Source organism: Mobula hypostoma, chromosome 12 (genome assembly GCF_963921235.1).
Source record: "Mobula hypostoma chromosome 12, sMobHyp1.1, whole genome shotgun sequence".
In the NCBI taxonomy this organism is placed as follows: domain Eukaryota; kingdom Metazoa; phylum Chordata; class Chondrichthyes; order Myliobatiformes; family Myliobatidae; genus Mobula; species Mobula hypostoma.
In genome coordinates this window covers 48,099,454-48,122,664 of record NC_086108.1, presented here as the reverse complement: position 1 = coordinate 48,122,664, position 23,211 = coordinate 48,099,454, and the positions used below count along the sequence as shown (strand labels likewise).

The 23,211-nt window shown below is 39.7% G+C and overlaps 1 protein-coding gene across 4 annotated transcripts in view; it reads right to left on the bottom strand.

Annotated features, from left to right (window-relative positions):
* hmcn1 (hemicentin 1) overlaps positions 1-23,211 on the bottom strand; it is a 551,025-nt gene that overhangs the window by 439,725 nt on the left and 88,089 nt on the right. For all 4 annotated transcript variants that reach the window (XM_063064023.1, XM_063064025.1, XM_063064024.1 and 1 more), the window contains exons 2-4: positions 17,007-17,077; positions 11,721-11,879; positions 7,138-7,260 (exon numbers count right to left, since the gene is read on the bottom strand). In XM_063064023.1, coding sequence (XP_062920093.1) covers positions 7,138-7,260; positions 11,721-11,879; positions 17,007-17,077 — 353 coding nt within the window. The remainder of the gene's footprint in view (positions 1-7,137; positions 7,261-11,720; positions 11,880-17,006; positions 17,078-23,211) is intronic.

Here is a 23,211-nt window from a genome sequence, read left to right as displayed (position 1 = left end):
ATATACCTCTTGCCCATCCTCTGGGTCCCCCCCCCGTCTTTCTTCCCGGACCTCCTGTCCCATGATCCTCTCGTATCCCCTTTTGCCTATCACCTGTCCAGCTCTTGGCTCTATCCCTCCCCCTCCTGTCTTCTCCTATCATTTTGGATCTGCCCCTCCCCCTCCAACTTTCAAATCCCTTACTCACTCTTCCTTCAGTTAGTCCTGACAAAGGGTCTCGGCCCGAAACGTCGACTGCACCTCTTCCTACAGATGCTGCTTGGCCTGCTGCATTCACCAGCAACTTTGATGTGTGTTGCTTGAATTTCCAGCATCTGCAGAATTCCTGTTGTTTTTGTAATTAATTAGGTGCCACCTAGCATGTCAATGTTGACCCAGATCAGAGGAGACATCAACAATCGCCTCTGATCTGGGCTGACATTTACGTGCCGGGCGGCACCTAATTAATTAGCTTGTTTATTTCGGCTTTTTTCTTAAAGATGTGCTGGGTGCGTCCCGGCTACCGCTGCATTCTCTGCGGCAATGTATCAGTCCGCGGCATCGGGGGTTGGGGTGGTGGGACACTGGGGTGTCATCTCATCGTCGTCTGTTTCCATCAGGGCAGGCAGGTCATCTTCTTCTATGTCTGCCTGCCTCGATGTTGAAGATTGAGGTTCATCGTCTGCTGTGGCTGATGTGGAAGGCTTGAAAAACGACAGTATGCTTGACCCCCTAGCCCTGTGCATTTTTCTATCAAACAGTTCTTTGTAAGCACTCAAACCATCTTGCAAATATGCCCCTAAACCTACATACCCTTTCAAAATTAAAGTTGTAGTTTTTTCTGTAATCATTGCAGCAAAAATCTCACGTAGTTGCTTCATGTTTGCTTTGTTCGCTACTGCATTCAGTTTTGATTGTTATCCTCTCCTCTTCCAATTGCATCAGCTCTTCATCTATCAGTTCTTGGTCATGGGATGCCAAAACCTCTTCAGCATCATCTTCGCCAACTTCCACAAGCCAAACTCACTTTGTCCTTACTTCGTTCACCGCGATCGAAACGCTTAATTATGTCTAGTTTTACGCTAAGTGTAACACCCTTACGAGCTCTTTTAGGCTTTTCCGATACCTTAGAGCTCATCTTGCTAATGGCTGCTCACAGGCACGTGTTTAAGCAATGCCGGTGAGAATGCAGTTCCGAATCTGGGGAGAGTGGCTGCTCTGGGCACGCTCTGCCTTTTTTAGCGCGCTGCCTTTTTTTTTGTAACAGTGAAAGCACCTTCTGTTAGCAAAAACAGGTAACTAATGTAGGTCTTTGGTAACAGTGAGGTTTCGTAAAGCGAACGTTCAAAAAGCCGGGGACACCTGTACACCACAATCTGGCAGCATGAACATCACCTCAGTGCCATTGGGAGCTGGAAAGCCCAGTTAGAAAATGGACAGTTCTGATGTTCAGGAGTGAATGTCAACATCCACAACGTTAACCAAATTGCAATCAAACATTCTCCAATGTTTCCAGTATGCAAAATAGAGCTTCTGCAAATAAAAAGCCTTTCAGAAGTTATTGAGAGCCTGCAGCATTTCTTGCTGGGTTAGGCCAATTTATTGCAGAATTTTCATGAACTCAGAAAACCTGAGCACTTCACATTAAACTCAGTGACATGTTGAACTTGCCAACATGCCTCTTGCGTAAGTTAGGTAGGTGAACTTGTTTCACTCAAGATAAATGTGGAGTTTAGTGGGTTAGTGTTAGATTTTTAAAACACACCATCACCCTCAGCAGACTTTAGATTAGATTATGAGGACACGCAGTCCTCTTTTATTGTCATTTAGTAATGCATGCATTAAGAAATGATACAATGTTTTTCCAGAATGATATCACAGAAACACATAACAAACCGACCTAAAAACTGACAAAAACCACATAATTACAACATATAGTTACAACAGTGCAAAGCAATACCGTAATTTGATAAGAACAGACCATGGGTACAGTAAAAGTCCCATCATCTCACGCAGACAGTGAACCTCCAGCGCTGCAAACTTGCCGATGCAACATACTGGAAGCATCCGACCACAGTCCTACTCCAAGTCAATCCAAAAACTCCGAGCCTCCAACCAGCTCTCCGACACTGAGCACCAAGCACCATCTCTGCCGAGCACTTCGACCCCGGCCCCAGCAACAGGCAATAGGCAAAGCTGAGGATTTCGGGCCTTCCCCTTCAGAGATTGTCGATCGCACAGTAGCAGCGGCAGCGAAGCGGGCATTTCAGAAGTTTCTCCGGGTGTTCCTCCGTGCTTCTCTCGGCTGTCTCCATCAAATCAGGATTGTGCATGGCCCCATAGTTAACACATATCGATATCATTCGGAACGGCCGTGGGCACTGCGTCGCGCCACCATCTTCTCCTCCCTCCAAGATATAATATTCTTTTTACCACTCCTCTCTCCCCAAAAGTCATTCAGGCAAGAGGGGTGATAATAATTTTGAACAAGGATACAACTAATTTCAGTTCAATCACAAGGTAGATACAACATTCTTAAAACATTCAGTCTTAGCTGTCTTGGTTTATGAACTGCTTAACTGTTAAATCAACACAGGTTTGTTTCCCACTGTTGCCAATTAAATACCTGAACATTCGCTCATTATCAAATATTAATTAATTCCCTGTTATGATTGTATTTATTTTTCTATTTGCATTTATTTTGCCAGAAGAAAGAATATGGCATTAATCAACAGAGTATTAAGTTTTTTAACATGATAAAAAGTATGCTTGCATTACAGGGCATTTTAATAAAGTAAGTTCCGTACCTCAGCTTAATATTTTTACCACACTAACCAAAATGACATTCTTTGTCCCTAAAAGTAAACCACAAATATTGAGAGCAATGCTTTCTTTGGATTTGTTCAAGACTTTCTTCGATTGAAGATTGTATCAACATCTGTTCCCGAAGATTCTTTCTTGCAATTTTTCCATTACCATTTCAGGTTCTGTGAAGGATTCTTCATGTGATAATAAGTACTCAATGTACATGCAATGGAGCTTATTAGAAACATCTGGACAATAATTCAAAGCATTCCCCAGAGTGATGGATTGTTAATGTGTACTGACGATGAAATGCAATAAGTGAAAGGGGAAAGAAAATGCAACAGCAGGATTCTTTTGTACATACAAAGAGAGCCATGGATCATAGGTACCATGAGTCCAACAAATAGCAATGTTCTTTGAATGGAGAAGGGGGGAAGGGGGCTAGCTCTGAAATCTTCATTACCCAACATATAAACTGCACTCCCGTTAGTTAGAAATTCCATTATTTAACTTCTGACACGAGGCGGTTAGCAGGCAAATAGCATCTGCTGCCCAGCAACAGGAACAGGATGGGCAAACTTTGCCCCTTTAACCCATAGATTTTCAGAACGGGGAGGACACTGCTAAAAATCAAGTATAGGCATAATATAGGTAATGGATGGGAGAAAATAGCGAGGCGGGTGACACTGGAAGGGTCATCTGTGCTTAAAGTAAACAAGTCATCTCATTCAGAAAATACATGTCCATGGTGGCTGAGAGAAGTGGAAGAGATTGCAGAATAGATTGCCATAATCGTCAAGCTGTTCCCAAGATATTTGGGAAGTGCTGGAAGAGAACTGGAAAGTGGCCAAAATAATATCTTGATTTACAACATCTATAGATTGGTAGGTTTAACTTCGGCAGTGAGAAGCTGTTAGAGAGAGAAAAAAAATCAGACATAAATAAAGGAAAATGGAAGAGTTCAAATTACTAAAGAGCCAGGGATGATTTGTTAAGGGTATTTCATGTGTAACAAACTTCATTAATTTTCTTTTTAGTAATGAAGATAAAGGAATTGTAATGGACATTGCTTTTATGGATTTTCAGAAAGCATTTCATCAAGTGCCTTGATAGGAAGGTTAGTCATGGATTAATACCATCACTGGCAGCTTGAAAATAAAATGACAAATTTATGGTAAAAAATTGTTTTTTCAGATTGGTAGAGACACTGCTTCCTTTATACATACACTAATGAACAGATTAATTCATATAAAAATACAAAACATACTTGTATGCTTGATGCTTTGGAAACTAATGATAGCGCACTTTAGAATAATACATTACTTTTATGAACAAACTACCTGCTCTCCCATAGTATTGCTCATTGTATGACACATCTGATCATTGTTATTTAGTTAAGTAGCAGTGAAGGGAGACAACTATCAGAGGTTCAAGAATAAGCAGTAATATAAGGACCTAAAATGGTTGACTCAAAGAAAATTTGTTCATGAATCTTGGTTCCCTACTGCTGGTACCTAGGACTTTTGCAATCCAGGGTTCTTCAGAAGTCAAGAATGGCCATAAAACTTGTAGCTTATGGCCATTTTATCAAGTGTTACAAGAACAAAGAATAAATAAATAAAAACAAAGAAAAACAAGTCATGATCAGTTTATACTCAGACTAAATAAACAAAATTCCAGTGATAAACAATTAACCTATAAAATAACCAGATTCAAGTGATGTGACACAAGAAAATGAAGAAGCTTCTAGGAAAATATAGAAATAACCATAGCTCAATTACTGGAAAATTTAATGAACAATTAGATTATATATAGGTTATTATATAAATATACAAGCAAGCATAGGAATGTTAAATAAGAGAAATAACAACTCTACATCCTAATCCAACACGACATACCGTACACGGGTAGATCTGTAGAATGATGGGTTTATCCTCATTAACTATCACATTGAGCAGAACAAAATTTGGGGGCTGGATGCCTATAACTAACATTGTGTAACGTAAAGATTTCACTACTTTCAAGCTGACTTTATAATGGTGACTGGCTCCAAAAGCTACCTGTTCTGATAAGATCTGAAGCGAAGGCAAAGCAAGTTACAAAAGAATCCAAGTCTGCATGCTGTAGAAGAAAAACTAAGACAATAAGACATAGCAGAAGAACCAGACCATTCAGCCCATTGCGTCTACACCACCGTTTCATTATGGCTAATCCACTTCCCACTCAACTTCATTCTCCTGCTTTCTCCCCAAACCTCTCGCTCCCTGACTAGTCAAGAACCTATCAACCACCTTAAGTGCACTCAGTGACCTGGCCTCCACAGCCACCTGTGGCAATGAATTCCACAGATTGACCACTGTCTGGCTAAAGAAATTCCTCCTCATCTTTGCTCTTAGACATCCCTCCATCTTCAGGCTGTGCCCTCTGGTCCTAGACTCCCCCAAAAGGAAATACATTCTTCACATCCACTCTATCAGGGACAGGGGATCCCAACTTGGGGTCCATGCCCTTGCATTATGGTATTGGTCCACGGCATAAAAAAAAGTTGGGAATCTAGGCCTTTCAACATTTGGTAGGTTTCAATGAGATCCCCATTCATTCTTCTAAATTCCAGCAAGTACAGGCCCAGTGCCTTCAATTGCTGCTCACACGATAACCACTGCATTCCCAGAATCATTCTCGCGAACCTCCTCTGAATCCTCTCCAATGTCAGCACATCCTGTATCCTGTCTTAGATAAGGGGCCCCAAAACTGCTCACAATGCTCCAAGTGAGGCCTCACCAGTGCCTTATACAGCCTCAGCATTGCATCCATGCTTTTGTATTCTAGTCCTCTTGAAATGAACGCTAACATTGCATTTGCCTTTTTCACCACCAATTCAATCTACAAATTAACCTTTAGGTAATCCTGCACCTCAGATTTTTTGAATTCCCTCCCCATTTAGAAAACAGTATACTTTTATTCCTTCTAACAAAGTGCATGACCATACACTTCCTGGCACTATATTCCATCTGCTTTCTCTTTACCCATTCACCTAATCTGTCCAAATCCTTCTGCAGCCTTTCTGTTTCCTAAAACCTACCTGCCCCTCCACTCAACTACGTCTACAACCTTGGCTCAAATCTATCATCCTATCATTGACATACAACACACAAAAAAACAGTCCCAGCACAGACCCCTGTGGAAAACTAGTAGTTACCAGCAGCCAATCCAAAAATGATCCCTTTATTCCCACTCTTTGCCTCCTGCCAATCTGCCAATGCTTTATTCATGCTAGTATCTTTCCTGTAATACCCTGGGCTCTTATGTTTTGCAGCATCATGTGTGGCACCTTGCCAAAGGCCTTCTGAAAATCAAAGTACACAACATCCACTGATTGATTCTCCTCTGTCTATCATGCTTGCTCTTTCTTCAAAGAATTCCAAAATATTTGTCAGGCAAGATTTTCTCTTGAGGAAACCATGCTGACTTTGGCCTATTTTGTCATGTGCCTCCAAGTACCCTGAAACAACATCTTTAACAATTGACTCCAACATCTTCCCAACCACAGAGATCGGGCTAAATGGCCAATAGTGTCCTTTCTTTTGCCTCCCTCCCATGAAAAGTAGAGCAACATTTGCAATTTTCCAATCCTCCAGAACTACTCCAGGATCTAGTGATTCCTGAACGATCATTACTAATGCCTTCACAATCTCTTCACTGCCTCTTATAGAACCTTGGGATATAGTACATCATCCAGATTACTTATCTATCTTCAGATCTTTTAGTCTTCCAAGCATCTTCTCCCTAGTAACTTCTGGCATACTGTTAGTGGCTCCCACAGTGAACACAGATGCAATGTCCTCCCTTATGTTTTTTTTCTCGTTGCCTTCTGTTGGCTTTTAAAAATTTCCTAATCCTCTAACTTCCCACAAATTTTTGCTCTATTATATGCCCTCTTTTGCTTTTATGTTAGCTTTGACTTCCCTTGTCAGCCACAGTTGCATCATCCTGCCTTTAGAATACTTCCTCTTCGTTGGAATGTACCTATCCTGTGCCTTCCAAGTTGTTCCAAACAAGTGAAGAAGGACTTGAGACACCAGGAAAAAGTTAGCATTGATGTTCCAGTTAACCTCAATTTTAAACAGTGCAGCAGGTAAAAATAGGTCTTCTGATCTTTCATTTTCTGAAAAATGGGCACCACTCATAAACCAGTATTAATTGCACATTGCTAATTACCCCTGAGAATGCATCATGAACTTAAAATAAACACAGGTTGAATGAATTGATTCTGAGAGAACACCATTTCAGAAAAGGTCCTTTATTGACCAAAGTGAACATGCCAGCCTACAGCATGCTTATTTCTAACTTTACCTCGTTCACTTGTTTCTTGTCAAGATGGAAGACCTGGCCAGAACTCGTGGAGGCAATCTCTTCATAGACTTTATAACCAACATGGCTTCGATCATCACAGTCACCAGTGAGCACAAATACAACCTAAAACAAAGCATAGTAAACTTAAATTAAATCATGACTTGTTTTGCATTAATTCCAAACTTCTTCCAGGCCATTTAGTATGACAACTGAAAGAGCTAACTGAATAGGTCAGTGATGATTCTTTATACTTAACATCCTCCAGTTTCCCATTTTATCCCTTCATAAGTAGAACCAGGTATTAAAATGAAATGAGACATTAAAATGTTCAAAATACTTTCAACGCCTGAAAATTTGCCACAATTACAATGGTCACAAAATCTCTGAAAGAGAAAAGAAAATTTCAACTCACAACATTCTTCCTTTAGTACCCCTTTCTAGAAAGCAGTGACACAACTCTGAGTGTATGATATGGAAGGTCCAGATCTCAGTAAACTCCAGGTCCTTGCATTGTTATGTGGCCTCAGACAATGAGTGCTAACATACACATTTTAATGGGGTAGCCTTCAGTTACTCAGCAGGACATTTGGACGTTTGCAGTTGAAAGTTCTCAGATAGCAAATTGAAAATGAAGGATTTTCCTTTATCTACATTATCCATAAGGTTACCATGGCAAAGTGTCTTTACTGATATTTCACAAGGTATTGAAAAGTATGGAGATTTGGAGGACAACACAGTAATTTTAAATGATATTTTCTAATTCAAAAAAAAATCAGTCTGAGAAGTTAAATATTGAGTGACTTGCTGAATATTTCCAAAACTCAGATTTTATTACTCGTTTACAGCGTTCACTCTGTTTTGCACTTGTACACTTATTTTAATCCTGTTTTCATATCAGATTGCTTATATTGCATTTGAACTGCAGAATGTTATTAATTCCTCCCAAGAAGTACATGATCATTAACTTAACATGAATTAAAACTGAGTACCAATGTAGCAGACATTTATCATTACCTCAAATGATTCCAGGAACAATATATCCATTCAGCAAAATTGTTGAGAGGTTTGCTGACCCACAAATGATAGCTTTGTGGTTTCTAAGTTTAGATTTCCAACCAACAGGATAACTGAAATTTATTACATGGAAGGAAACTATTCATCCATCATGTGCACAGTTCTCCAGAACAGTTATTCTGGTACATTTCATTTCCCATCTCTAGGTTTCTGGCATTGAAAATTACCACACTTCAAATATACATTTACTATTATGAAGCACCTATCCTTTCCCTTCTTTCAGGCAGTGAGTTTCACACACTCTCTCTGGTCATAGAAACTCTCATTCATACCTTAACCACCTATCGCTTACATTAAAACCATAAAATCCATAAAAGCCAAGATCCTGCTTATCCAATCTAAACCCCAAATGTTAAACTCTTTCACTAAATCTCCCCTCATTCTCATCATCTTTTCCAAGTGTGCCCAAGCCAAGTTTTCCAACCAACTCAACCCTTTACTGGCAATATTTCTTCATCTCTTGCACATTACCTTTCCAATTCTGTGTTGACCAAAACCTATAGTATAGACAATACCTGTGTGTTGTCTAATCAATGTCTCATACTGCTGTAACATAAGCATCCTGCTCGTGTTCAATGCCTCTGCTTTCCCATTTGCCTCCAGAAGACATGAGCATACAATCTAAGTCTCAGATCCTCCAAATCTCTTGCTCTCCTCCCAAGCTTTGTGCCATCCCTTCCCCTGTTCAGAGTCCCAAACGTATAATCCTGCATTTCTGTTAACTGTGTCTCATTAGACACTTGCCCTCCCACCAGACCAGCTCACTGTTTTCTTCTCAATCACTTTCCTACAGTTAAGCCAAAGTCCTTTAGATACCACAAATTGCAAAGGGACCTAGTGCTGAGCCCTGCAGAAGGCACACAAACTGCTCACCAGGTAGATGGTGTCCTGCTGTTGCCAAGTCAATTTTATATCCATCTGCCTTGTTTGTGGTGGTTTAGCAAAATCCTTGAAAGATTTTTCTTTCAAACATTTACTTTATCCTTGAGCAACCAACTGATTAATTTAATTAAAGTCATAAACCTCTCAATGTGATGTTACAACATCAGCAATCCTTTAGCTTTTGATCACTGTGCTTGCAGTCAGACATTGAGATTAGATGCAGTCAGCTAGCCAACCAAATTATCTACTTGACGATATGGAATTTTTTTTAAAGTTAGTACTGGAACTTGATTTGTTCAAGGAGTTCCAGATAATTTTATAGATCATGGCATAACCCTTGTGCAGACCATTTTCAAATTAATCCCAAATTAGGCTTGCAATTGATTTGGTTCAAATTTTAGATTAAATATAGTTTCTATTTCTTCTAATCTGAGAATCACCAAGAGTGGCAAAAAAAAATAGAATTCCCTGATCTCTGGCAATACCCTTCTCGCAAGGTTTATTCACTGAAACAGAAGATACAGCTCAATTACTTTAATCTACAGCAGTCTTGACTTTGGAACACAGCAAAAGATTTCTTGACAGACAGATTGGGAACTTGAAAACAATTCTTCATTTCAATAATGAATGCTGTGACTGATATAATTCAGTGATTATAGAGTCTGGATATTCCATTCACCATTTCTGCTTCCTCAGAAGCAGTGAAAGCACGAAGTTAATAAGCTCAGCTCAGCTTTGCACTGTTCACTCAATTTAATGGATGCCATCCGAGGTGAAGTTATCGTGTTTCTTAGTTAGAAGGCAGTTCAACCATAGATACACCTCAAAGAGAAGCAATAGAGGATTAAACACAGATGAAGATGTTTGTTATATGAAAACAATTCTGCCCTGCTAGCCACATCAACAATAAATTAAATGAATTTTAGCAACCCAAATTAGCTTTCAGATTGGAAGATTTCATTTCAATAAACCACCTTTGAGTAGCACCAAAATAACTGCTGCTCACAATCTCCATCCCAAGGATATAATAATGTTTTGTAAGGGAACAAAACAGATTAATTCTGGTTCTGTTTGAGTCAGTTTGAGAAACAAGAAATTTATTTTCATCAGAAGTGTAACTTCTCTGTATTTCACTGTGTTGAGGGAACTTTGTTGTACATCTGACTTGTGCTAATAAATTAAAAGCTAAAATTGGGTAGAGGAGTCTTTAACTTCTAATATTTAAACACAGTAATTCACAAAACCCTTCAACCATGCTCTGCTTCACTTTAAGTATAACAAACTCTTCCCATTTCAAAAGGATTGGGATTTCTGAGAAGCATTACCCGAGTTAAATTACAATGATTCATTACCTCTACATCTTAAATTGATGGGCCAAACTGATGTATGGTTGAAAGGCTGATAGCAAAATTGGTACATGTGAGAATGAAAACCAATTATCAATGAAAAAAGGCAAACCTGGAAATGTGGATCAAGATTTTTATAACTTATTCAAAACAATCTTGTTTTTATTTCCACTACATGCTAAATCAGGTGTATGGCCAATGCTATGCAATGTATTAGCATGAAGTCAGTACACGGAATCACAGAACACCACAGCACTGAGCCAGGCCATTTGGCCCATCTAGTCCATGCCAAATCATTAATCTGTCTACTCTCATCAACCTGCACCCACCATACCTCTCCCATCCATGTCCCTACCTAAATTTCTCGAACTGACTAACAAAATCCAAGTCCCTTCACTGGAACACTGAGAAAATAAATGATTCCAAAGCATACAAGGCAACATCAGGGCAGATTACTATCAGCCAGGTCTAACAGGCAAGTTTTTGAGAAAGGCAGACAATTCTGGAGGGAATTCAAAAGGCTTCAATAGCTGAAGGAACAGCCCACAATGGATTAGCAATCGATGTTGGAGATGCTCAGATTTTGGAGCAGCACAAATAACCAGAGAAATTACAGACTAAGAGAAGGGTATAATCACAGATGTATTTGAAAACAAGAACAACATTTTTAAATTCATGGCACTGCTTAGTTAGGGACCAAAATGCACAAATAACTTAGGTATCCACAAATGAGCTGAGGGAAGGGTAACGCGAGGCAATGTTACAAAAGTAGAAGAATATGACATGATTCAAAGCTTCACAATTTAACTCCCCAAGGCATATGACACGTAGTAAAGTGAATATAGACACATTAGTTTCCAAGTTGCAAAAGCAAATTGAGCAGGGACTAGAAGGAGAGTTGGCTGGCTAATTGTCATTTCAGGAGACAAGGTCCTGTGATATATTATTTTTACATGTCAGATTACCAATGCTTTGAAAAAAAAGCGAAAGCATGTAACAATGTACATTGTCATGGGGACGCAAAATGTAACCAAACTTTTAGGTGAATATAGTTGACAAAGAGGATTACATTGCCTGAACAATGGACAGGTAAAATGTACTTAGCAAATGAGTAACATTATCTTGAAAATAAAGGAGTAAATTTATTTTACTCTGAATATTATACACTAAGTTTAGCGTGAAATAGGGGAAATAATACAAAACATTATGTGAATCACTGAAATTTTCAACATTGCCAGTTCTCGTCTGAGGTTACAATAACATCCTGTGAAAGTGGCTCACCTGAGATTGTTTCTGCTGGATTAGCTGTAAAACATGGTGAGCAAGCCTGTAGTCCTTTGACCGTGCATCTGTGAAGACGTAAATGAAAGACCCAGGAAGGGACATTTCCAAAGCCATTTTGATTGCACTGATGCTCATTTCTGGACAGTCACCACCACCCTGTTTTTGAATGATGAACAAAAACATTGTCAACAGAATTCAACTTCATCTTTCAACAAGGATCAGTGGATCCAACTTAGAGCTAAATTTGTCACAACATTAAAAGGCAAAGGAAAAAAGTTTTTGGCAAACTTCATCACAAATGCAACAGGGAGGAAATACATAATGGTCCGAAGGAAAAAACAGCCATCTATTTTACCCCAACAAGTCATCTCTTGATGGAGATCTACCTTTCTCTTTCCTTGCCTTTCATCAATTAACTGACTCCAAGATTATTCTTAACGCTGCTTCCAGCATCCATCCAGATCAAGTGCTTTTGCAATTTGGAACGAACATTAATTTTGTGATCTTCTATTGATTTATTTTAAAGGATATAAAATATTTATAAGTGTAATTAGTTGAGCTATAATGGTCATTTTTTTCTGTGACATACATTGCTTTAGGGCCAGCATCAGAATACACATCTATATACTATCAATCTATAAATTAATGTACAATTTGACTTTTGGGCTCAACAAAAGGGCACATCTGGAATTAAGATATGTGCATCAAAATGAATGGAATGCTGGCTGAAAATTGTTCTTTTCCCCATTAGCAAGTATTTGGCAAGAGCTAAATAAAAAACAAGCCCTCAAGCACCAACTGAAAATCATTCCAATATCTCCCTTTAAAAAGAAGTAATGTTTCCTGCTGTTCCGAAATCATGAGGAATGTGACAGTTAGAGGGCTGTTGGATTGTTCTCCTTAATCACAAGGATCTACACAAAAACGCAGCCTTGACTTTCACAGGAAAAGCTCGGAAGACTGGAGGCAGACATAAAATCAAAGTAACTTAAATTACATGGATAAAAAGTGTTCACTTATAATTCAGGGGTTTCCAACCTGGGGTCCCCAGGCCCCTTGTTTAATGGTAATGGTCCATGGCATAAAACAGGCTGGGAACCCCTGACTTATATCTTGGATTCGTCATTGAAAGAGAAACCCATGTTAAGGACGGCTAGCTTGCACTGGTGGTCTGCACATTAGCCCTATGATAATTAGCTCCATTTCCCCTGCTGCTCCAACATACGAAGTGTGATATCTTAAGTTATAAAAATAATGAAAGCTTCATAATGAAACAATTTTTTTCACTATTTTGAGCTCCATGATGTTAGCAATTGTTGTCTCTTGATTAACAAGCTGAGATTTGTTTTGCTACTGCAATACAATAAAGGACCAATTTGATCATCACGGGAAGCCGTTAATTCCTAACTTGTCTTGCCTAGGGGATGGACTAGGTAGCACATCAAATGGAGTATTCAAAAGCTCAAATGTTCATCTTCATAAGACATCAAATTCACACTTATGGACTGAGAGATACCCAAAAATTCTTAACTAAGATGGCCGACCAGAATCACCTAAATATACTAATGTGAAAAGCTGGCAAAATCCAGATCAATGGCTTTAATTTTTTTTTTAATGGTTTAATTCTGATGAAGGGTCTCCGCCTAAATCATTGATCCTTTATTCCTGTCCATAGATGCTGCCTATCTTGCAGAGTTCCCCCAATGTGTTGCTCTCGCTTTAAAATAAAACTGGACAACTTGGAAATAACCCAGATGTGTAGAAGTAAGAAGGATATGTAACTTAAATTATTTGCAACAAGGCTTCTTTTAGAAGGAAACGCATTGTCATTTTTCCTAATAAATTTCCTCTCTAGTTGTCCACAAAACACCAATGCAATCAAGTCTGCTTCATCTCTAGTTCCCTGCCTACACATTTACCTCATTAGCCTTTACATTCTCCTTGTCATAATTAGCTATTCCAGCTAATTATAACATGTTTAAAATAAGTACATCGTCCACTCAGGAGGGTCAGCCCGCATGAAGAATACTGTGTTTAGTGTTGTGTACTGCTCATTTGGACAGTGAAATCACCTTAGAAGGAAATACAAGACTAGAATAATTAAACTGATGCTGTTTAAAAGCTAATCTTATGAGAAAATACTGCATTAGCAGCAATCCCTCCAGTTTAGATGTTTGGAGGTAGGGCAGGATTGATGATTTAATTGAGGTGCTTATAAATGAATAAAACTATTCAATAAAGAAAAAAACACTACCTTCTTTAGAGGAAACTTAAATCAGGGTCTCAAAATTAGAGTATAGCTATTTAGGAGTGGATTAAGAAGGATGTTTTTCTACCCACACACAAGAGATACTGGATCAAAGAAAATTTTGAAGACCAAGACTTATTCTTAATTATCAAGGAATGCAATTAAAAGCAGGCAAATAGAGTTGATATCACTGATGAGCATTGTGCAATGGAATTGTCCACTCCTATTCAAATACTCTCCTTGCTTCTTGCTGAAGGAACCAATGACTGTGGTCCTGTTAGTCCTGACGAAGGGTCTCGGCCCGAAATGTCGACTGTACCTCTTCCTAGAGCTGCTGCATTCACCAGCAACTTTTATGTGTGTTACTGTGTTCATGCTCTGCTTTTTACAGTGAATGTGAATCTCCACTTGGTTCCAAGGGTGTGGGGAGCTCTAACATCAGTTAAATTTATAAGCATGTAAAAATCAAGGGGCAAATTTGAAAAATGGAGACACATCTAACAAGGGAAGTACAACAACCATAAAAAAAATCTTTATCAACTCAATATTCTAAATTTGTTAGAAGTATGGATAATTGATTCACAGAGGATACAAGAGGTGCCTTTCTAGGTCAGTAAATTGAGGATGCAATGATGGACAGATTATTTGAAACTTACAATGTACCACTCAATAATTTAGGGAATAGTGACCAGAGTATGAGAAAAGTCAACACAATGTGACTTAGTTCCACCTGCAAGTATGATCTCACATCCTTGTTATTTATAACCTACAAGTGTCTGAGATGCAAGGAGGCTCTGTTGGATTGGAAAACTATGTTAACTAGTATAGAGGCGGGAGGAGAAGATGGCGGTGTGCCTGCGTGTGCACAGCCCTCCGGTGAAAAATGATATCATATCTGTTAAATAGGGGCCGTGGACAATTCTGATTTGATGGAGAATGGATGTGAAAGCACAGAGGAACATCTGGAGAAATTTCTGAAACGCCCGTTCGCTGCTGTCGTTACTGTGTGGTCGGGAATCTTTCGGAGGGTAGGCCTCAAAATCCCCGGCCTTGCCTGCTTTTGGCGACCGAGAAGGAGGTCCAATCATTCGGACAGAGATGGCGCTCAGTACTCGGTGTTGGAGAGCTGATCAGAGCTTGAGGTTTTTGGATGACTCAGAGTTGGATTGTGGTCGGCATGACAGGGAGAGTTTTTCTTCCTTCTCTCGTCTGCGTGAGATGTGGGACATTTGAGAAACCTTGAACTTTACTGTGCACATGGACTTCTTCATCAAGTTATGGTAATTGCTGCACTGTTGTAACTATATGTTATAATTATGTGGTTTTATCAGTTTTTTCAGTCTTGGTCTGTCCTGTGTTTTGTGATATCACACCGGAGGAAATAATGTATCATTTCTTAATGCATGCATTACTAAATGACAATAAAATAAAATAAAAGGACTATGTGTCTTCATAATCTAATCTAACAGCAAGTAACTGATCTTCTGGGGGCAACAAGGAAGATTTGTGCCCATAATCTGGTCTTGTTTACATGTCAGCTGTGCTTCACCTCTGAATGGTGAGCACTCTGAGTTCAACCCCAGTGCAGGAACTTGTGTAGAAAGTCTAGGCTGATATTCTGAAGCACAGCTGTATGATATTTCATATGGGAACTAAACTGAGGACATTGTTTATTCTCTGAGATGGACACACACAAGTCTATCAATGCTAACCTTTTGGTGCTGGTGAGAAGGCTGTCAGGATTGTTGTAACAGAAGGTAGCTACCAAATTTAAAAAACAAACACCATTTATATAACAAATAATTTTACAGCCAATTAGCCAGTTCTGAAGTGTAATCATTATTGTGAGGAAGAGCTGAAAGATTGTCCCTAGTGTCCTAGTTGATTTCTATCTCTCATTTTCAACGGCAGATGCTGATTCAGATAGCTTCAAAGTAAACAAGCAACGAGAGAAGAAAAATAATACCCTTGTTGCAAACTATAATCACTAAAGCACAAAGGCGCATACAGGCAAAATCATTCAGCTGTGGATAACAAGTTAAGTAAAATATTAGATCAAAAGAAGAAAGGTTGCAAATTGCAGAGAGTTGTGGACAAGCTCAGCACATTTCATATCACCTTGATGTAGTTACATTCTGAATAATCTGGTTAGAAGACAAACAAAAGCTTTTCACTGGATCTTGGTACATGTGACAATAATACACCAATTACTTCCCTCCCATATAACCACATTTGTACTTGCTTAAAACATGCTCCGGAACTTTTCCCAGCTCTGCTGGAAGGTCACCAGCTGGTAAGATTGACTCTTCTCCTCTCTTCACTGGCAATTCCAGACTTCAGGAAAAACCTGTTTGGGTAAATTGCTCAGGAGTAGCGTCCTCCATCTGTTAACTTGGTCAGTGTTGCTAATGCATTGGGTCTAACCCTGCTCCCAACGTGTACAAGTTCAGTGGACAAAAGCCTGGATTATTGTTTCTGCCCTGCCTGCTTCAAACCGGCCCAATTACAGGATTCTCTATCAAATAACTAAACAATGACCAAGGACTTTATCTGCAGCCTTCCATATAAACATAGTGCTACACTTCAAGGGAATTTACCTATAAAGAGGAAGGAGAGGGAACTACTTTTTACTTATTTTTAATAATCTGGATGGATAAAAGTATATGTAATGTCAACTCTTCCCCACAGCAATTTTCTGATTTATACGTTTGTAAGAAAGACATATTCAGCATATTGTTTGATTTTAAATGGATATCAATTCTAATCTTGCCAACATGCAAAGGAGGAAATGACCGAATTAAATGTCAACTGTGAATAAGCGCTGAATATTCCTGGAAATCAGCCAGATACCAAACAAAGCACACATCTCCTAAATGATATTTATTTCCATTTTGATCCCTTTTAAAAAATGTAACCTAAAACTTAAAGCTCATACTATTTGGGATTGGGGGCATTGGTGGAGGAAGATTCACTTATAGCTCAGAGGAACAATTTAGATCACCAGTCACTGCCAAGTTTTAGTAATTTTATCTTACCTGTACGTATAGTTCCCGGAGTTCATACTGAAACTTCTTTGGATCTGTAGTGATGGTGACTGGTCCAACCTCTGCAAGAAAAGAGATTAAAATTTAAACAAAATGGCAGGTAACTTCAGACCCACATAAACAAGATTTTTCATTCACTAAATTGAATGATAGCACTATTCAAAAGGTTCAAAATAAATTAATTATCAGAGTTTGTGGAGGTTCAATCGAACCAGGAGCGGGAAGGAAGGCAACTCACAGGTCCATGAGTGAAATGCTAAAAAAGAACATTCACAGGCTTGTGGCATTTTCCTGCAGCCCAATCAAATCAGAATTCATTAGCAAGAGCAAATAAAAGGCAGGGACTAGTGGAGCAGCCATTGTTGGAAAGGTCATTCAGCGAGTGGACCAGCGTTGGAGTGGGACGGCTTTGGCTGATCAGGCTTCGGGGAGGATAGGCTTGGGTGAGGAAACTATCTGGTAAGTTTCTTCTTTGTCATTCTTCCCGTTAGCACATAATTAGTGCAATGAGGATGGCGCCAGACCTCCAGCAGCCCAGATAACCACATCTGCACCAGGAGCACCAAGCCGCAACTCCTTAGAAAAGGTGTTTAAAAAAAACTGGATCTGCAGCTTGATGACCTTTAGCTTCTATAAGCAGCTGAGGAGGAGGTAGTTAGGAGCTACAGGGAGATAGCCATCCCCAAATTGCAGCAGGCAGGTACCTGGGTGACTTTCAGGAGAGAGAAAGGAATTGGATAGCCAGTGCAGAGTACCCCAGTGACCATTCCTCTCAAAAATCAGTATGCCACTTTGAATATGGTTGGAGGTGGACAACCAAGCAGGGGTCTCTGGCAATAACTCTGACACCATGACTCAAATGGGAAGGGGGGGAAGAGGAATGTAATAGTGACAGAGGATTCCATAGTTGGAGGAGCAGACACAAGATTCTGTGGACATACAAAATGCTGGTGAACGCAGCAGACCAGGCAGCATCTCTAGGAAGAGGTACAGTCAACGTTTCAGGCCGAGACCCTTCGTCAGGACTAATTGAAAGAAGAGATAGTAAGAGATTTGAAAGTGGGAGAGGGAGGGGGAGATCCGAAATGATAGGAGAAGACAGGAGGGGGAGGGATACAGCTAAGAGCTGGAAAGTTGATGGGCAAAAGGGATATAAGGCTGGAGAAGGGAGAGGATCATGGGATGGGAGGCCTAGGGAGAAAGAAAGGGGGAGGGGAGCACCAGAGGAATATGGAGAGCAGGCAAGGAGTTATTATGAGAGGGACAGAGAGAGAAAAGAGAGAGAAAAAAAGGGGGGAAAATAATAAATAAACAAACAAACAAACAAATAAATAAATAAATAAATAAGGGATGGGGTAAGAAGGGGAGGTGGGGCATTAACAGAAGTTAGAGAAGTCAATATTCATGCCATCAGTTTGGAATATAAGGTGTTGTTCCTCATCTTAACAGTAGAGGAGGCCGTGGATAGACATATCAGAATGAGAATGGGATGTGGAATTAAAATTTGTGGCCACTGGGAGATCCTGCTTTCTCCAGCAGACAGAGCGCAGGTGTTCAGCAAAACAGTCTCCCATCTTGCGTCGGGTCTCGCCAATATATAGAAGGCCTCATCGGGAGCACCGGACGCAGTATATCACACCAGCTGACTCCCAGGTGGATCACTGGGATCTCCTCTGGGAAAGGCGTGACCTGTACAAAAGGTGTGGGTTACGACTGACCTGAGCGGTACCAATATCCTGTTGGGGAGGTTTTAAATTAATTTGGTGGGGTGGGGTGAGAAACTGTGTGACAGGGCTGAAGATGGAGCAGGGAACAAAATCAATGGGTGATGAAACCAGGAGTAAAGTGTTGTATTTGAATGCATGCGGTTTACAAAATAAGGTAGATATTCTTGTAGCACAGTTAGACACTGTGGGCATCAGAGTTGTGGCTGAAAGATTATAATTGGCAGCTTAACATCCAAGAATACACATTGTATTGAAAAAGCAGCAGGCAGACAAAGGGGGTGGCGTGGACCTGTTGGTTAAAAAATGAAATCAAATCCTTAGAAAGAGCTGATATAGGATCAGTGATGTAGAATTATTGAGGGCAGAGTTAAGGAACTGCAAGGGTAAAATGACCCTGATGGGATTTATATACAGGGTGTGGGCTACAAGTTACAAAACGAGATAGAAAATACATCAAAACAGCAATGGGGGATAGTCATGGTGGACTTCAATATAAAGGTAGATTGGGAAAATCAGGCTGGTGCTAATTTTGGATCCCAAAAGAGAGAATTTGTAAAACGCATATGAAATAGTTTTTAAAACCAGTTTGTGGTTGAGTCTAATAGGGGATTAGCTATTCTGGGTTAAGTGTTGTGTTGTGAACTGGATTTGATTAGGGAGCTTAAGGTAAATGAACCCTTAGGAGACAGTGATCATAATATGATAGAATTCACCCCGAAATTTAAGGAGGAGAAGTTTAAGTCAAATGTATCAGTATTTCAGTGGAATAAAGGGAATTACAGAGGCATGAGAGAGGAGCTGAACAAAGTTAATTGGAAGGGGAGACTTGCAGGGATTATGGCAGAGCAGCAATGGCTGGAATTTCTGGGAGCAATTTGAAAGGCGCAGAATAGATATATCCCAAAGAAGTAGTAGTATTCTAAAGGCAGGATGGCACAACCATGCTGGCAAAGGAAGTCAAAGCCAACATAAAAGCCAAAGAGAGGGTATGTAATAGAGCAAAAATTAGTGGGAAGTTAGAGGATTAGGAGCTTTTAAAAAAACAACAGAAGATAATTAAACATAAAAGCCGTAACAAGCAAAAAGATGAAATATGAAGGAAAGCTAGCCAATATATCAAAGAATACCAAAAGTTTTTTCAGATATATGAAGAGTAAAAGAGATGCGAGAGTAGATATGGACCACTGAAAAATAATGCTGGAAAGGTAGTAATGGGGGACAAGAAAATGGCGGATGAACTAAGTAAATAATTTGCATCTGCCTTCACCGTAGAAAACATTAGCAGCATGATGGAAGTTCAAGGAGTGGCAGGGAGAAGGTGCTTGGAAAACCAAAAGGCCTGCAGGTAGATAAATCACCTGGACCTGATGGACTATACACAGGGGCTATTAAAGAGGTAGCTCAAGAGATTGTGGAGGCATTATTAATGATTTTTCCAAGAATCAGTAGATTTTGGCATTGCTCCAGAGGACTAGAAAATTATAAAGGTCACTCCACTCTCAAGAAAGGGAAGGAGGAAGAAGAATAGGAATTATAGGCCAGTTGGTCTGATTTCAGCGGTTGGGAAGATGTTAGAATCAACTGTTAAAGATGAGGTTTCAGGGAACTCAGAGGCCCATGACAAAATAAGCTCAAGTCAACATGGTTTACTTAAGGGAAAGCTTTGCCTGAAATCTGTTGGAATTCTTTGAGGAAATAACAAGCAGGATAGACAAAGGAGAATCAGAATATGTTTGGTATTCGGATTTTCAAAAGGCCTTCAACAAGGTGTCACACATTTGACTGCTTAGCAAGATAACAGCTCACAGTATTACAGGAAAGATACTAGCATGGATAGAACTTTGGCTGATTGGCAGGAGGCAAAGAATGGGAATAAATGGAGCCTTTTCTGATTGGCTGTTGGTGACTAATAGTGTTCCATAGGTATCGGTGCTATGACTGCTTCTTTTTACATTATATATCAATGATCTGGATGACATAATTGATAGCTTTGTGGACAAGTTTGCAGATGATAAGAACATAGATGGAGGAGCAGTAGTGTTAAGGAAGCAGGGAGACTGCAGAAGGTCTTAGACATCAGGAGAATGGGCAAGAAATGGCAGATGGAATACAGTGTCGCGAAGTGTATGGTCATGCACTTTGGTAGAGGGAATAAAAGCATAGACTATTTTCTAAACAGGCAGAAAATTCAAAACTTAGAGGTTCAAAGGGACTTGGGAGTACTTGTGCAGGATTCCCCCAAGGTTAATTTACAGATTAAGTCAGTGGTAAGGAAGGCAAATGCAATTTTAGCATTCATTTGAAGAGGACTTGAATATAAAAGCAAGGCTGTAATGCTGAGGCTTTATAAGGCACTGGTGAGGCCTCACTTGGAGTATTGAGAGTAGTTTTGGGCCCCTTACCTGAGAAAAGATGTGTTGACATTGGAGAGGGTTCAATTCCACTCCAATGTCTTCTATCACCATATACTTCCTAGAGATTCATTTTCTTGCAGACATTCACAGGAAAAAATATTAATGAAAAAACTTCACACAAAGACTGACAAGCAACCAATGTTGAAAAGACAAATCTTTTAAATAAAAATAAATGAATAAATAAATAGTTAATGCTGAGAACACAAGTTGTGGAGTCCTTGAAAACTAGTCCACAGGTTGTGGAATCAGTTCAGAGTTGAGATGGGTAATGTTATTCACATTACGGAGCCTGATGGTTGTAGGGTAATAACTGTTCCTGAACCTGGTGGCTCCAGTACCTCTTGACAGAGGGGAGTAGCGAGAAGAAAGCATGGCTTGGACGGTGGGGGTCCTCGATGATGGATGCTGCTTTCTTATGGCAGCACTCCTTATCGATGTGTCCAGTAGCAGGGAGGAAATTTCCTGTGATAACTGGGCTGTATCCACCACATTCTATAGACATTTCTGTTCTTGGGCATTTGTGGTTACAATACAGCCTGGTATGGGAACAGTCAGAATAGTCTCCATTTTGCAACTATAGAAGTTAGTCGAAGTTTTAGAAGACTTTGTTGATCTTATTTTATTTTAGAGATACAGTATAGTGACAGGCCTTTCTGGCCGAACAAGCTCAATTACATCCGCCTGGCCAATGATCCCACTAACCCGTACATCTCTGGACTGTGGGAAGAAACCGGGATCACCCAGAGGAAATCCACATAGTCACAGCGAGAATGTGCAAACTCCTTGCAGGCAGCAGAGGAAATTGGCATTATAATAGCGTTGCACTAGACACTCCGCTACCGTGCCTCCCCTTCAACATACTGAATCTGCACAAACCTCTAGGAAAAAAGAAGTGCTGTCATGCCATCTTTGTGAAGACTCTTAGGTGCTGGTCCCAGATCTTCTGATATGATAGGAATTTAAAGTTACTGATACTCTCCACCTCCAACCCCCTAACAAGGGTTGACTCATAGCTCTCTAGCTCATCTGCTTCTCAACAGTATTTCACATACAGCACTGCAGATTGTAACTAATTGTTGCTTGCCAACCTAAAAAATACAACTGAACAGACTGATGGCAATTACAGGAAGTACACACTGCTCTCACAAAATAACAGAGTTCATCTATTTCAATTGTATATTGATATGTGAAAGGAAAAGTATTTAAGACAGCAACCACATGTTCAGAAATTTGGAAACTATTCCAAATGATAAATATTAGATAACTCCAGACATTCAAAAAAATAATCTTCACAATGCTGCAAGATATTTGTTTTACAGATATTTTTCTTGGAGTATGAAATTTTGAACAGCCACAAAAATAATTTTCTGATCCTCTCAATCTTCAGCCTTTCTTATTGAAAATGTCTAATTGATGTTTTGCAGCACTGATTACGGGGGTCAGCTGAGGTGAAAACATTTTTAATTTTGTACGGGCTTTTCCACAAGCTCATTTATCAATATCAACTAGCCATCTGACCTTTTAACTTTCTCCTGAATGGAGAGACTCACTACATCATGTTTCACACTAATCAGGAAATTGAAGTGCTCATGTTTGCAATTTTATTAGGTACTTTTATTGAATAAAGGCTTCCTGAGACCTGAGAGAAATTTGTCGGTAGAATGATTGAATTAGTCTCATGCAGAGAAAGCACAGCCTGTTCTGAATGACACCTCACATATGGGTCAGTATGAAGCGGGGGCGGGGGGGCTGTAAGCAGCTTTATACCTTCCATATCCAATTTAATCGCTACATGGCCAGATTTCAGGAAAAGATAAAAGGTGGGAATCACTTTTAATCTCACTAACATTCATTGGAGACTTCTTTCTCCACCTCATATCCTAAAACAGGGGTTCCCAACCTGGGGTTCACAGACCACCTGCTTAATGATATTGGTCCATGGCATTTAAAAAGAAATTGGGAACCCCTGCCCTAAAACTTTATTTTTAAATGACTGAATGGTTCACAAATCAAACCTTCACTACCTAGCTAACTAGCTGTGGGATTTTAATTCCT